At 51.3% G+C, this 14,157-nt stretch overlaps 1 protein-coding gene across 2 annotated transcripts in view; it reads left to right on the top strand.

Annotated features, from left to right (window-relative positions):
* KLHL18 (kelch like family member 18) overlaps nucleotides 1-12,713 on the top strand; it is a 75,649-nt gene extending 62,936 nt beyond the window's left edge. Inside the window, exons 7-10 of one of the 2 annotated variants that reach the window (XM_015422350.1) lie at nucleotides 5,299-5,521; nucleotides 7,886-7,990; nucleotides 8,490-8,601; nucleotides 12,327-12,713. In XM_015422350.1, the coding sequence (XP_015277836.1) occupies nucleotides 5,299-5,521; nucleotides 7,886-7,990; nucleotides 8,490-8,601; nucleotides 12,327-12,713 (827 nt within the window). Of the gene's footprint in view, nucleotides 1-5,283; nucleotides 5,522-7,885; nucleotides 7,991-8,489; nucleotides 8,602-12,326 lie in introns of both variants that reach the window. The other variant, XM_015422348.1, reaches the window with a different exon arrangement.
* Nucleotides 12,714-14,157: the final 1,444 nt, after the last annotated feature.

The raw sequence follows: 14,157 nt of genomic DNA, 5'->3' as shown, positions 1-14,157 counted from the left end.
AGCGTTCTTATTATGTTCCTTATGTTTTCTAATCCGGTTGTATACAAAATGGAAAGATCCCTTTCTGATAGATAATCCTGAGCTAGCTGGTCCCACAATCTTACTTGGCGTAAGGGAGCTTTGTGTGTTCCTCGGCTGTTAAATCCATGCCGGGCTTTGCCGGTTGCAGCTTTGCCTGTCGTGCAGCTGTCGAGAGCACAAGAAAAGCTGATTGGTGTTTGGTCCAGGGTCTTGGTTGGGGGCTTTGTGGGTAATCATGCAGTGCATCTAAATCCCCCCCCCCCAAGTCCAGAAGACAAATGTTTGCCCTGAATTCCTGGGCCAAAGGCAGGATAGAAAATGACGGCAGGGTTGGGAGCCGGAGTATTTATATCCTGCCGTTAAAATGATACAGAAGTTATATAATTTATTTCTCCAGGATTATTTACGAGATGAAGTAGTAAAAGCCCCAATGATTTCATGGATGCAAGATATAGGTCATAATGTGGATATAGATAACGGGTCCAAAATATGGAAAGCCATAAAATTCATGAGAGCAATACCTTATAAAGAAAACATATATAAGATGTTTTTTAGATGGCACTGGTCACCAGAAAGAATAGCTAAATGTTATACAAATAGGTCTAAAAAGTGTTGGAAGTGTAAGCACAGTGTAGGAACTTTCTATCATATGTGGTGGAGGTGCCATATAACTCAAAACTATTGGCGCAAAGTGTATAAAATAATTTATGAAATTATGAACATAGAATGACCATATATACCAGAAGTCTTTTTGTTAAATATACTACCAGACAAGGTTAAAAAACCTGATCAATATATAATAACATATATATTAGCAGCAGCGTGTATTATGTTTGCAAAATATTGGAAATTGGAAAGAAATACCCTCCAAAGAAGATATAATATCTAGATTGTTGGATATAGCGGAGATGGACAAATTGTCGATAATATTACAAGGGAAAGATGACGACCTGTTTAGAGAAAGATGGAACAGACTATATACCTTGTTAGGTAAAAAATAATGTGATCGACTCGCCGTATGTAATTTTAATATTGTACCAGATACACCTGTTTATGGTGAAGTTAAAATCATAAATATAAATAAATTAATAAATTTTCCCCCGGCAAGTCCAAAAGACAAAGTTTGCCCTGAATTCCTGGGGCAAGGGCAGGGTTGGGAGCCTGAGTATTTATATCCTGCCATTTGATCTTCATCCTGAGAGCAGCTCGCAAAAATGTACGTTGCGTGGAAGAATTCCCAGGCAAAATTATTCCAGCAGTTGCAGGAATCCCAGACACACAGTGCAGATCTGAGAAGCGGTGCTGAGAACTCTTCCCCCGTGCTGGTTGTGGAAAATACCCTTAAACCAACTTACTTCTGCATCTTGGTTGAGGGGTTTGATCCCACAGGTCTGTTACTGGTGGAGCTTTCCTCTTGCGTCAGGGAAAGCTCCCTGCGCCCGAGGAGAGAGCCACTCTTCGCCGAACAGGTCTGCAAGATCCAACCCATCACTCCGATGTAGGAGAGACTCCGTTCTCACTTATACCCAGAATTAAACTTTGTTGGTCTTTGAGGTGCCGCTGGACTCAAACTTAGTTCTCACATCTGTTTGTTAACTCCTTTATTATCTGTATGCTAATTTCCTACCATTCACAGGCCACTTTGGTGTAGTGGTTAAGTGCGCGGACTCCAATCTGGGAGAACCGGGTTTGATTCCCCACTCCTCCACTTGCACCTGGCTGGATGACCTTGGGCGAGCCACAGTTTTCTCAGAGCTGTTCTTGAAAAAGAGCAGTTTCTGTCAGAGCTCTCTCAGCCCCACCTACCTCCCAGGGTGTCTGCTGTGGGGAGGGGAAGGGAAAGGAGTTTGCAAGCCGCTCTGAGACACCTTTGGGTAGTGAAGGGCAGGATATAAATCCACTCCTCCTCCTCCTCCTCCTCCTTCTTCTTCCTAGCTGTTTTAATCCAATCTTAGCTATACTCATGGCTCAGTTATTCATTCATTCATTCATTCATTTTTCGAACTTATATTCCGCCCTCCCCACAAGTGGGCTCAGGGGGGATCACAAAGCCATTCGGCATCACAATATATAAATACATTCATAAACAATCTAAGAACATCAAGAACAACAATTTAAAACAGATTGCACTATTTGTTTATACACACAATCCCCAGAGCTGGCGCCACTAGGTCTGCAAGTTCCTCTTGATCTGGCCCACACAGACCTGGTGAACTTCAGCAGGGGAGGTCGACTTTTTCACTGGACGACCCGCCGCCTCGGCCAACGGCCCGGCGGAACGGCTCCATTTACAGGCCCTGCAGTAGGTCCCGTAGGGCCCTGATCTCACACAGGAGCAAAAGCCCCGGCAGAGGCTAAGCAGATATTACTTATGTATCTTAGAACCATAGAGTTGGAAGGGTCCTCCAAGGTCATCTAGTCCAACCCCCGGCACAATGCAGGAAACTCACAAATACCTCCCCCTCCACACCCCCAGTGACCCCTGTTCCATGCCCAGTAGATGACAAAAAGCCTTCAGGATCCCCAGCCAAACTGGCCTGGAGAAAAATGGCTTCAATGAGCCTTTTCTGGCAGCTACCCCCCCCCCAAATGTCTATATGTAATGGTTGAGGAAGTCTTGCTTCAATGTATATGAAGAAGTGTGCATGCACAGGGAAGCTTATGCCCAGAATTAAACTTCGTTGGTCTTAAAGGTGCCCCTGGACTCAAACTTGGCTTAAGGGTATTGTTCAGCAACCAGTGCAGGGAGGAATTCTCAATATGTGTTTGATTTATTTATTTAAAACACTTGTATGCCATCTTTCCACCCGATCAGCAGGGCTATTTTGGGGCAGGAACGCACAGGAATGGAGTTCCGTCTGGCTTCAGAGTTGGCCACGCCCACTACAGCCAAAACCTCTGTATGCACAGAGGGAAGGCCTGGAGAGTAACACACACATCTTGGCGACTCCGAGGCAGGTGGGGGGGGGGGCTGGAAGGATCGAGGAGGCATTTAAATGCCTCCCCATGCCTTCCCCGGCCTGTCTAAGGGCCGGCTTGCCCGGGCTCCCCGCAGCCACAGGATGCCCGAGCAAGCCAAGGGAAGGCAGTTTAAACTGCCTTTCCTTCCCTTCAAGAGGAGGCTTGCCCGGGCTCCCCAAGGGAAGGCATGGGGGCGTGGCCTAATATGCCAATGGGCTGTGCTGTCAGGGGGTGTGGCCCAATTTGCTAATGAGTTTCTGCTGTCGGGTGTGGCCTATTATGTTAATGAGTTCCTGCTGGGCTTTTTCTACAAAAAGAGCCCTGCCGATCAGGGTCCCCAAGGCGGCGAACATCTGTGTGTAAAGAGCCGTCAAGCTGCCGCTGACTTAAGTCAACCCCATGGCGGTTTCAAGGCAAGAGAAAAACAGAGGTGGCTTTGCCCCGCCTGACCCCGGACTTCCTTGGTGGTCTCCCATCCAAGTACGAACCAGGGCTGACCCTGCTTAGTTTCCCAGATCTACCCTGGAAACCGACCGTAGTAGTTTGATTCTGAGAGCCCACGGAGTATAATCACCCCTATTTTTTTGGTCTTTCTTTACCCCCCTATATGTATCATAATGCCCCTGTATAAATCGATGGTGCGTCCTCATTTGGAGTACTAATGTTCCCTCTAAGCTATGGAATCTTGTGAGCAAAAAGTCTACTTTGTGAGCTCCTGGCATTAAAGTTGGGAGCGAGCGATTGGGCTCCTGCATAAATTAGTTTGCCCTGAAGCCATTCTTCCTGAGCTAAGACAAAAATCTGTGAGCTGGAAGCTAAAAAACTATGAGCTAGCTCACACTAACTCAACTTAGAGGGAACACTGCTGTGTACAGTTCTGGTCACCACATCTCAGAAAGGATCGGGTGGAAAGATGGCATACAAGTGCAGAAAAGGGCAACTAGGATGATAAAAGGGCTGGAACACTTTCCCTATGAAGACAGGTTAAAATGCTTGGGGCTCTTTAGCTTGGAGAAACGACGGCTGAGGGGTGACACGATCGAGGTTTATAAGATTATGCATGGGATAGAGCAGATCGAGAAAGAGGTCCTTTTTCTCCCTTTCTTACAATACAAGAACTCGTGGGCACTCCATGAAATTGCTGAGCGGTTGGGTTAGAACGGATAAAAGAAAGTCCTTCTTCACCCAAAGAGTAATTAACACGTGGAATTCACTGCCACAGGAGGTGGTGGCGGCTACAAGCATGGGCGGCTTCAAGTTACGCTGTATTGTACATTAATTTAAAATTAATAAAGATGATTTTTTTAAAAAAAAAAAGAGGGAACTGGATAAACGTATAGAGCAGAGGTCCCTCGGTGGCTATTAGCCACGAGGTATAAGTAGGAACTCACAGGCAAGTGATGCTCTGTATCCTTGGTGCTGGGGGGGGGCTGTCCGAATCTGTTGGACAGCAGTAATACCACGTTACTGTATTTTCCCTAAATAATAATTAGATCCACAAAATGTGAGATTACAGCCGTATCGTCTAGATGGTTACGGCCAGATTGCGTAGACGGTTACAGCCGAATCGTCTAAATCAGGGATCCCCAACGCGGGCACCGTGAAACACCCACCGACACGTTTAATGGTGCCCGCCAAGTGCTTTTCGGAAGTGAGCAGGGCCAAGCAGGGCTTTTGCCCCACAAGGTTTTGACTGACTATAGGAGATATGATTGGCCGTGCAGATTTTTAAAACTTCTGCTTTGGCGGCAGCCGCCACCACAGCACAAGGATCCATGCTGCGTTGCCGAAGTTAAGCCATGGCGAACGCTTTGTAGCTGGCTCCGCCTTCTCCCGCAGCCATTTTGTCACTGTTGCCTGCCACACCATGCCAGAATTCCAAGTGTGCCCACAGGGTCAAAAAGGGTTATGGACCCCTGGCCCAGATGGTTATGGCCAGGGCTCCCTCTGAGCTGTGGAGTCTTGTGAGCAAAAATTCTACTTTGTGAGCTACCGGCATTAAAGTTGTGAGCGAGCGATTGGGCTGCTGCAGAAATGAGTTTTCTCTGGAGCCGTCCTTCCTGTGAGCCAGAGCTAAAAAACTGCGAGCTAGCTCACACTAACTCAGCTTAGAGGCAACACTGATTTACGGCCAAATCGCCTAGACGATTAAAGTTTGCAAGTTGTCCACATGTAAGGGGGGGGGTAAAGGCAGCCCGTTTCCGAGCGGCCAAACCCCCCTGCCCCGGGGAAGATTCCTGAGAGCAATTGCACCTTCTCTCTGTCTCCCTGGTGGGCGATCGCGCCTTAAAATGTGAGCAGCAAATTTCTACGCAGGTGACTCGCTGAACGTGGTGGAAGTCTTCGACCCCATTGCCAACCAGTGGGCCCAGTGCCAGCCCATGACGACGGCACGGAGCCGAGTGGGCGTGGCCGTGCTGAACGGGCTCCTGTATGCCATCGGCGGGTACGACGGGCAGCTGCGACTGAGCACGGTGGAAGTTTACAACCCGGAGTCGGATTCGTGGTCCAAAGTGGGAAGCATGAACAGCAAACGAAGGTGTGTGGCAGGGGAGGAGACCTTTGCGCGGCATGGCCGACGGGAAGGAAGGGAGAATTTCACGGGGGGTCTTTTGGGAGCCTGCGTCAAGCTTATAGAGGTTGGGGGGGAACACTTGGGACCCGAATAAATTGCAGCAGATAAAATATGTCACTGTTTTATTGGGTTATGACTGATGGGGCTAATTCTGATTCTAAGCCTGTTTTCAAGTCCCAGTTTAGCTGTACTGAATTATCTTACCTAACTGGGTGGTTCTTCCCATTGGAACCATAACCATGTCTTTTTAACTGAAGCACACAACCATCGAGCGTGTCCAGAAGAGGGCAACCAGGATGGTAAGAGGGTTGGAATCCAAGTCTTACGAGGAAAGGCTGAAAGAATTGGGTCTGTTTAGCCTGGGAAAGAGAAGGCTCAGAGGGGACACGATTGCAGTCTTCAAGTATCTGAAGGGCTGTCATGTAGAAGATGGAGCAGATCTATTCTCTCTTGCTCCGGATTGCAAGACTAGATCTAATGGGTGGAAATTACAAGGGAATCGATACCGGCTAAATATCAGGAGAATATCAGGAGAAACTTCCTAACTGTCAGAGTGGTTGAGTGGTGGAACAGACTACCTCGGGAGGTGGTGGACGCTCCTTCGCTGGGCGTTTTCGAGCAGAGGCTGGATGACCATCCTTCGGGTATGTTGCAGGGCTATCTTTCGGCTCTGCTCCTGCAGAGTGTAGGGGGTTGGACTAGATGACCTGCAAGGTCCCTTCCAACTCTAACATTCTAGGATTCTGTGATTAATTCCTTACTAGCAAGTCTATGTTAAGCTGGCAGAAACCTGCTCTAAACAACACAGTATATTTTTTTCTGGGATTCTGACATCTTAAACCACCGGTGTGAGCTACTTAACTATTTAAAAGTGTTTAGCTTTTCTTCCTTAACCAAGAAATTGACAAATTTGGTCACACGAGGATTGTACAAATAGGACTAGAAAAGAAGAAGGCAACACCCACTGCTCAGGCTCCACTGGACTGTTTTGGATTGCTAGCTATTGGGGGGGGGAACGTGCAGATCTGTCCTCACAGAGGAGGGAGAGCTTGTACCTGAATAAAACTTGGTCTTAAAGGTGCCACTGGACTGTTTTGGACCCGGGGGACCGGGTGTGTGGGGGGGTGCTCTGCAACTTACCTGGCTGCTTCTTGCTCTGACTGAGGGCTGCTGGGAGCAGGGGGTGGGGCTTGTTGCCTGTGCCCGCCCCCTGGGCTCTTTACTGCCGGAGCTCCGCTCCTATGTGCTCCTGCAGGAAATGACCCCTGTTCCTGACACAGAAGTTCATGGAGTGTCCATCACGCTGATCAATAAACTGAACCTACTTAGGTCCTGTGTGTTGGTGCTGAGTTATTGGAATACCTGACGATAATCGTATGAGAAAACCTCAGTAGGCTTCCACCTTTGCAGGCAAGCAGAGGGGGAAGAGAGAGAGGGAAAAAGCCAAAGGTATAAGCTTGAGCAATCACTATCATCCGGGGGTCTCTGACTACCAGCCCTAAGAAGCCTCGTAGAAGCCAGCTCCCCAGTCACCCAAGGGAATCATAGAACCATAGAGTTGGAAGGGACCTCCAGGGTCATCTAGTCCAACCCCCATGCACAATGCAGGACATTCACAAATACCTCCCCCTCCATACCCCCAGTGACTCCCGCTCCATGCCCAGAAGATGACAAAGAACTCTCCAGGATCCCCAGCCAAACCGTCCTGGAGAAAAAAAATTGCTTCCTGACCCCAAAGGGGCAATCGGCGTTTCCCTGGGGGTGTAAGAAAGGGCCACGAGAAGAACGAAGCACTGGTGCAACCCATCCTGCCCTCCCCTCTCATGATCTGCCCGAGTTCACAGAATCAGCATAGTTGTCCAATGGCCCTCTAGCCTCTGCTTGAAAACCTCCAAAGAAGGAGAGCCCACCACCTCCCGAGGAAGTAAAGGTAAAGGTTCCCTTGCTTGAAAGCCAGTCGAGTCCGACTCTAGGGTTGCGGTGCTCATCTCCGTTTCAAAGCCGAAGAGCCAGCGCTGTCCGAAGACATTTCCGTGGCCATGTGGCCGGCATGACTAAACACCAAGGCGCACGGAATGCTGTTACCTTCCCACTGAAGTGGTACATATTTATCTACTTCAATTTTCTTGCTTTCGAACTGCTAGGTTGGCAGGAGCTGGAACGAGAGACGGGAGCTCACTCCGTCATGCGGCAACTCGGGTCTCGAACTGCTGAACTACCGACCTTCCACAGCCTGCAGTTCAGCGTCTTAACCACTTGAGGCACCGCAGCTCCTTAACTTAATACAAACTGAATACAAAGCTGTTGTTTTTTCCTGGCTTGTTTCAGTGCCATGGGGACAGTAGTGCTAGACGGGCAGATCTACGTGTGTGGCGGGTACGACGGCACTTCCTCCCTCAACTCTGTAGAAGTCTATTCGCCTGAGACGGACAAGTGAGTCTTTCTGCTGCCACCACCTTCTCCTCTTCTTAGTATCCTCATTTCGTTGGGTATTTTCTCAGAGATGGATATTAAGGTTCCCTTCCCCTTCCCTCATAGAGACAACCTCTTCCAGCCAAAGAAGGGTCTTTCAGGCAGAGGTCTTTCATGTCACCTACTAACTGGGGATGCCGGGGATTGAACCTGGGACCTTCTGCATGCCAAGCAGAGGCTCTGCCTCTGAGCCTCAGCCCCTCTTCATAGTTATCCAGGGTCTCAGGCAGAGGTCTTTCACATCACCTACTACTTGATCCGTTTAAATGGGGATACTGGGGATCGAACCTGGGACCTTCTGCATGCCAAGCAGATGCTCTGCCACTGAGCCATATTGGGGAAGGTCCCTTCCACCAGGGGGAAATTCATCCAGCAGGGGGAGAGATGCACGGGATCAGGGACAGAGTGTCCTTCTGTTGGCCGATACTCAGTCGTCTCGTGTCGGTGTTCTCTCGGAAAGGTGGATGGTGGTGACCCCGATGAGTTCCAACCGCAGCGCGGCAGGCGTCACTGTGTTCGAAGGCAGGATCTTTGTCTCCGGCGGGCACGACGGCTTGCAAATATTCAATAGCGTGAGTATACTTTTCCCCCCTACTGTGCATCATCTGCGTGGCCCGAGCTACTGGCTTTGTTCCCATGCGAGTTCCTGGTCTCAGAGCAGACAGGGAGAGCCTTACCTTAGCCTGATGCAAGCCCCGCCCGGTAATTGAGGCCGAGAGATGACCACCTAGTGAGCTCAAGGACAGATCTGAACCCACAGCTCTGATCTTGAGCCTCCTCACCAGTGTTCCCTCTAAGCTGAGTCAGTGAGAGCTAGCTCACAGTCTTTTAGCCTCCGGCTCACACATTTTTGTCTTAGCTCAGGAAGGAGGGCTCTAGAGCAAACTGATTCATGCAGCGGCCAAATCACTCGCTCACAACTTTAATGCCAGTAAGCTCACAATGTAGAATTTTTGTTCACAGGACTCCACAGCTTAGAGGGAGTGTTGCAGCCAGTGTTCCCTCTAAGCTGAGTCAGTGTGAGCTAGGTTCTTTAGCCTCCAGCTCACACATTTTTGTCTTGGCTCAGGAAGGACGCCTCCAGAGCAAACTAAGTTATGCAGGAGCCAAACCGCTCGCTCACGACTTTAATGCCAGGAGCTCCCAAAGTGGAATTTCTGCTTACAGGACTCCACGGCTTAGAGGGAGCGTTGGTCCAGGGCAAACCACCTCTGTTCGTCTCTGGCCATGACAACCCCATGTAACTGGGATCCCAGCCAGTGTTCCCTCTGAGCTGAATTAGTGTGAGCTAGCTCACAGTCTTTTAGCCTCTGGCTCACACATTTTTGTCTTAGCTCAGGAGGAAGGATGGGGCTCCAGAGCAAACTAATTCATGCAGCAGCCAAATGGCTGGCTCACAACTTTAATGCCACGAGCTCACAAAGTAGGATTTTTGCTCACGAGACTCCACGGCTTAGAGGGAGGCATTGGCTGTGACTCGGTGGCGCTTGCCACCTCAGAATCTTGTCCTGAAACGACCGGCGTTCTGCAACCGGATCTCTCATTCTGTTGCTAGAATAACCTCTCCCGTTTGTTAGACAGCCAACCCTCTGACTCAGGCAGGCAAGGGATGTGCACCCTGCTCACCTTACCGTTGACGAGCGCCACACAGACCTGTCCTTCCTTTGGCAGAAAGAGACCAATAACCAAGTGCGGCTACACTCGGTGTGGAGCTTTAGAAGCAAGTGTGGTTTGCTCCCTACTCTCAGGATAGACTGGGGCTCATAGGGAGGGCCTTGTGTTCCTCCCTGCCGCTGTGCGTGGGCCTAGCATGACCATGCAGTTTGTGCATCTGGTTCCCCGCTTTCTGCAGAGAAACGGTTCAAAGAAATACTTCCCATGTTGTAGTCAGTGTTCCCTCTAAGCTGAGTTAGTGTGAGCTAGCTCACCGTGTTTTAGCCTCCAACTCACAGATTTTTGTCTTCACTCAGGAAGGAGGGCTCCAGAGCAGACTAATTTATGCAGTGGCCAAACCGCTCGCTCACAACGTTAATGCCAGCAGCTCACAAAGTAGACTTTTTCCTCACAGGACTCCACAGCTTAGAGGGAGCGTTGCAGCCAGTGTTCCTTCTAAGCTGAGTCAGTGTGAGCTAGCTCATAGTTTTTTAGCCTCCGGCTCACACATTTCTGTCTGAGCTCAGGAAGGAGGGCTCCAGAGCAAACAAATTTATGCAGTAGCCAAATCACCTGCTCACAACTTTAATGCCAGTAGCTCACATGGTAGAATTTTTGCTCACAGGACTGCACAGCTTAGAGGGAGTGTTGCAGCCAGTGTTGCCTCTAAGCTGAGTTAGTGTGAGCGAGCTCACAGTTTTTTAGCCTCCGGCTCACACATTTCTGTCTGAGCTCAGGAAGGAGGGCTCCAGAGCAGACTAATTTATGCAGTTGCCAAATCACCCGCTCACAACATTAATGCCAGCAGCTCACAAAGTAGACTTTTTCCTCACAGGACTCCACAGCTTAGAGGGAGCGTTGCAGCCAGTGTTGCCTCTTAGCTGAGTTAGTGTAAGCTAAGCAAACGAAGTTCAAGCGCGCCGGGGGGGGGGATTCTCCCGGCGGGACATTACATCATAAACGGGAGACTCACACCACCCTGAGAGCAGACATATTCACACCGATAGTGAAGCTCAAGCCCTCCCTTCCATTCAAGGTTACTCTGATAGCGCTGTCTGGCTGAGCCAGTTCGCACGGGCTGGAGAGCGCCTCCCTGAAGTTACCCACGGCAGCTAAGCAAAGCAAGCGTGCGCACCTGCGCAAAGGTCAGGGATGAAAGAAAACAATGAAAGCATGGCAGCTAGCTGACATTATCCCAGCGTCAAAGCACCCTTCCTCAGACGTATCTGACAAAAGAGGAGCTTGGACTCTCTCGAAAGCTCACACCCCGAGAGGTGCCCCTGGGCTCGTACCGAGTCCTTCCCCCGTAGACCGACACAGCCACCCTCTGAAACCACCTGCACATTTCTAGAGTTCTGGGGCTGGGGCAGGCCCATAGCCAGGACTTTTCCTTTGGGAGGCATTTAAATTTCTTAGGTCTCGTTCAGCCGCACGGTTGCGGTCCAACTCTTTGCGACCCCAGGGACCACATCACGCCAGGCCCTCCCATCTTAAAGGTCTTAGGGGGCAGTTGATTAGATTGAAGTTAGTCAAATTACTCAACGGAGAAATCGTGCCACCGCTGCAGCGTAAATCCAGAGAGGGGGTTTAAAGTTTAAAAAACCCCTCTCTGCTCAGCTGGCTGATAGGGGGAAGAGAGGGGAGGCACAGAGGGAGCAGGGGCGGGGGAGGGACCGCGTGGTCGACACCGGTGGCCCCAAAATCGCCCAAGCTCCCTCACCCGGCGGAGGGAGGGGGCCCAGCAGGCTGGGGATAGAGGCACTCCTTATTCAAGGGCAGGCAAAGCCCCTAATGCCCCACCGCTGTCTACGGCCCCGGGCTGGGATTGTCATTCTTGTGCTTTTTCTGTTCCCATCCGTGCTTGGAAATGTGACCCCTTGGAGCTGCGTCCCATTGAGTGAGGCTCTTGGTCTGGCCCCACAACTCTTCAGAGGGTCCCGGTAGAAAAAAAAACGTCTTCCCCAGCAGCGCCTTCTACCTGAGATGGTGCCCGAGATGTGCCTGCCTGATAACTGTGTTGTCTGGTCAGATAAATTTGGCCTCGGCTTTGTTTGCAGCTTGCTTTTTTGGAAACCGTTCCAAGATTCCCAGGTTCTCTGTGGCATTCACCACACCTCCTGTCCCTGGTTTCTCGAGCTCATGTGATTCATGAGCCAGTTTGGTGTAGTGGTTAAGTGCACGGGCTCTAATCTGGGAGAGCTGGGTTTGATTCCCCACTCCTCCTCCTCTTGCACCTGGCTGGATGACCTTGGGCCAGCCATAGTTCTGATCAGAGCTGTCCTTGAAAAAGAGCAGTTTCTGTCAAGAGCTCTCTCAGCCCCACCTACCTCCCAGGCAGTGTTCCCTCTAAGCTGAGTTAGTGTGAGCTAGCTCACAAGTTTTTTAGCCTCCAGCTCACATATTTTTGTCTCAGCTCAGGAAGCACGGCTCCGGAGCAAACTAGTTTATGCAGTAATCAAATCGCTCACTCGCAACTTTCATGCCAGTTTGCTCACAAGACTACACAGCTTAGAGGGAACACTGCTCCCAGGGTGTCCGTTGTGGGGAGGGGAAGGGAAAGGAGTTTGTAAGCCGCTCCGAGGCACCTTTGGGTAGTGAAGGGCGGGGGTATAAATCCAATCTCTTCTTCTCTTCTTCTCTGCAGGTGGAGTACTACAACCATCACACGGATTCGTGGCACTGCGTGGCCAGCATGCTCAACAAACGCTGCCGACACGGCGCGGCCTGCCTGGGCAGCAAGATGTTCGTCTGCGGGGGCTACGACGGCTCGGGGTTCCTCAGCATCGCCGAGGTCTACAGCTCCATGGCGGACCAGTGGTACCTGATCGTCCCCATGAACACCCGCCGCAGCCGCGTCTCCCTCGTGGCAAACTGTGGCCGCCTGTACGCCGTGGGGGGCTACGACGGACAGTCCAACCTGAGCTCGGTAGAAATGTACGACCCCGAGACCAACCGCTGGACGTTCATGGCCCCGATGGTGTCTCACGAGGGGGGGGTCGGGGTGGGCTGCATACCACTCCTGACCCTCTGAGGGGGGGGGGAGTCCGTGTGGTAGGCAAACTGCTGCCAGGAACAAGAGGGCCCATCTTGGAGGGACAATCTGCGGAGTGAGTCACCAGCTGCCAAGAGAGGTACATCACGTCCAGGTGCTTGGAGCATCTCCATTTTGGAAAATGCACAGCCAGCTCTGTGACCGTTTTTTTTCTGCTGAGGTTCCACAGGGTCCGGCTAGCGTGGAGACCGAGACCATGTGACTGAAAGCAGCCCCACCTCTCTTTCTTTGTTTCCCTCCTGTACCGATTCTCAAGCCGGGCTCCCAGTCGCTGCTTCCCTATCTTCCTGTGTTTCACCTTCTCTGCCTCAGTCTCCTCAAGGTCATGTCCAGAGTGTGGGGGATCGCTCGAGTACGTGGCCTCCCGGTGGAACGAGCAGGTTACTCATCCGACTGGCTCATCCCTCTGAGAAGGAAGTGCCCCCTAGGCAAGGAGCCCCCCACTTTCGTGCCTGGTACACCGGGGAGATGTCTCCGTTTCTATCAAAAAAAAATTCTAGGAAGCTTCCTACACACCCAACTCACAAGAAATGTCTGTTTATTATCCTGGGTGGGGCGTGTCTGTCAAACGCAGCATTTGCTGCCCCTGAGCATCAGAGGGCTAGATGCCGGTAATTCAGGCGCTGTTTGGACCCCCCAAGTGTGCCACAGGGACACACCCAACTCACAAGAAATGTCTGTTTGTTATCCTGGGGTGGGGCGTGTCTGTCAAACGCAGCATTTGCTGCCACTGAGCATCAGAGGGCTAGATTCCCGTGATCCAGGCGCTGTTTGGACCCCTAGGTGTGCCACGGGGACTCCGATTTCCACTCCAAATCCAAGACAGGATGTAGTGGACCACAGGGGTTCGCCATCTGCTCTCTGGAGCCCAGAGTGGGTGTTTACGCCGCACGGGGTACGTGCCTCACTCCCCGGAAAGCCCTCCCCTCAAAGTCGGGCTCCAGGCCCCATTAATTTGCACGCTCCGAGGCCCGTTCCTTCTGGGGTTTTCCCAGGAGTGCGTTCTGCAGAGCCAGTCGCCCAGGCGAGTCATTCACACCTGCTCGATTTGAGGCCAGGAGTTTTTCAGGGTGAAAGCTTTGGAGAGTCAGAGTTCCCTTCGTCAGATGACAGGAGCGTTGAGTCCTGAAAACGTCTACCGTGAAAACCTTGCCGGGCTCTGGGGTGTCGGTGGAGTCGAATCGAGCCATTCTGCTGCAGAACAACACAACTGCCCCCTGGCACTCTCGTTCAGGCAGGACCCCTCAGGCACACGTGGGGCACCCAGCTGAGGGGCTCCCTCCCACGTCGGAGAAATGTAACAGCGAAACGCCCCGCCTGGGTGCACTGGAGTATCGGCTCATCCATGCCCCTTTCCAGGGGCGGGGAAGGAGTTGTCCCCCCGCTCATGTGGCCCCTGAGTGATCCCCGGAACCCCCCCCCC

Source organism: Gekko japonicus, unplaced genomic scaffold, assembly GCF_001447785.1.
Source record: "Gekko japonicus isolate JY-2015 unplaced genomic scaffold, Gekko_japonicus_V1.1 scaffold915, whole genome shotgun sequence".
Taxonomy (NCBI): Eukaryota; Metazoa; Chordata; class Lepidosauria; order Squamata; family Gekkonidae; genus Gekko; species Gekko japonicus.
The sequence above is the reverse complement of the archived record's forward strand: the minus strand, read 5'-3'. Positions and strand labels throughout refer to the sequence as shown.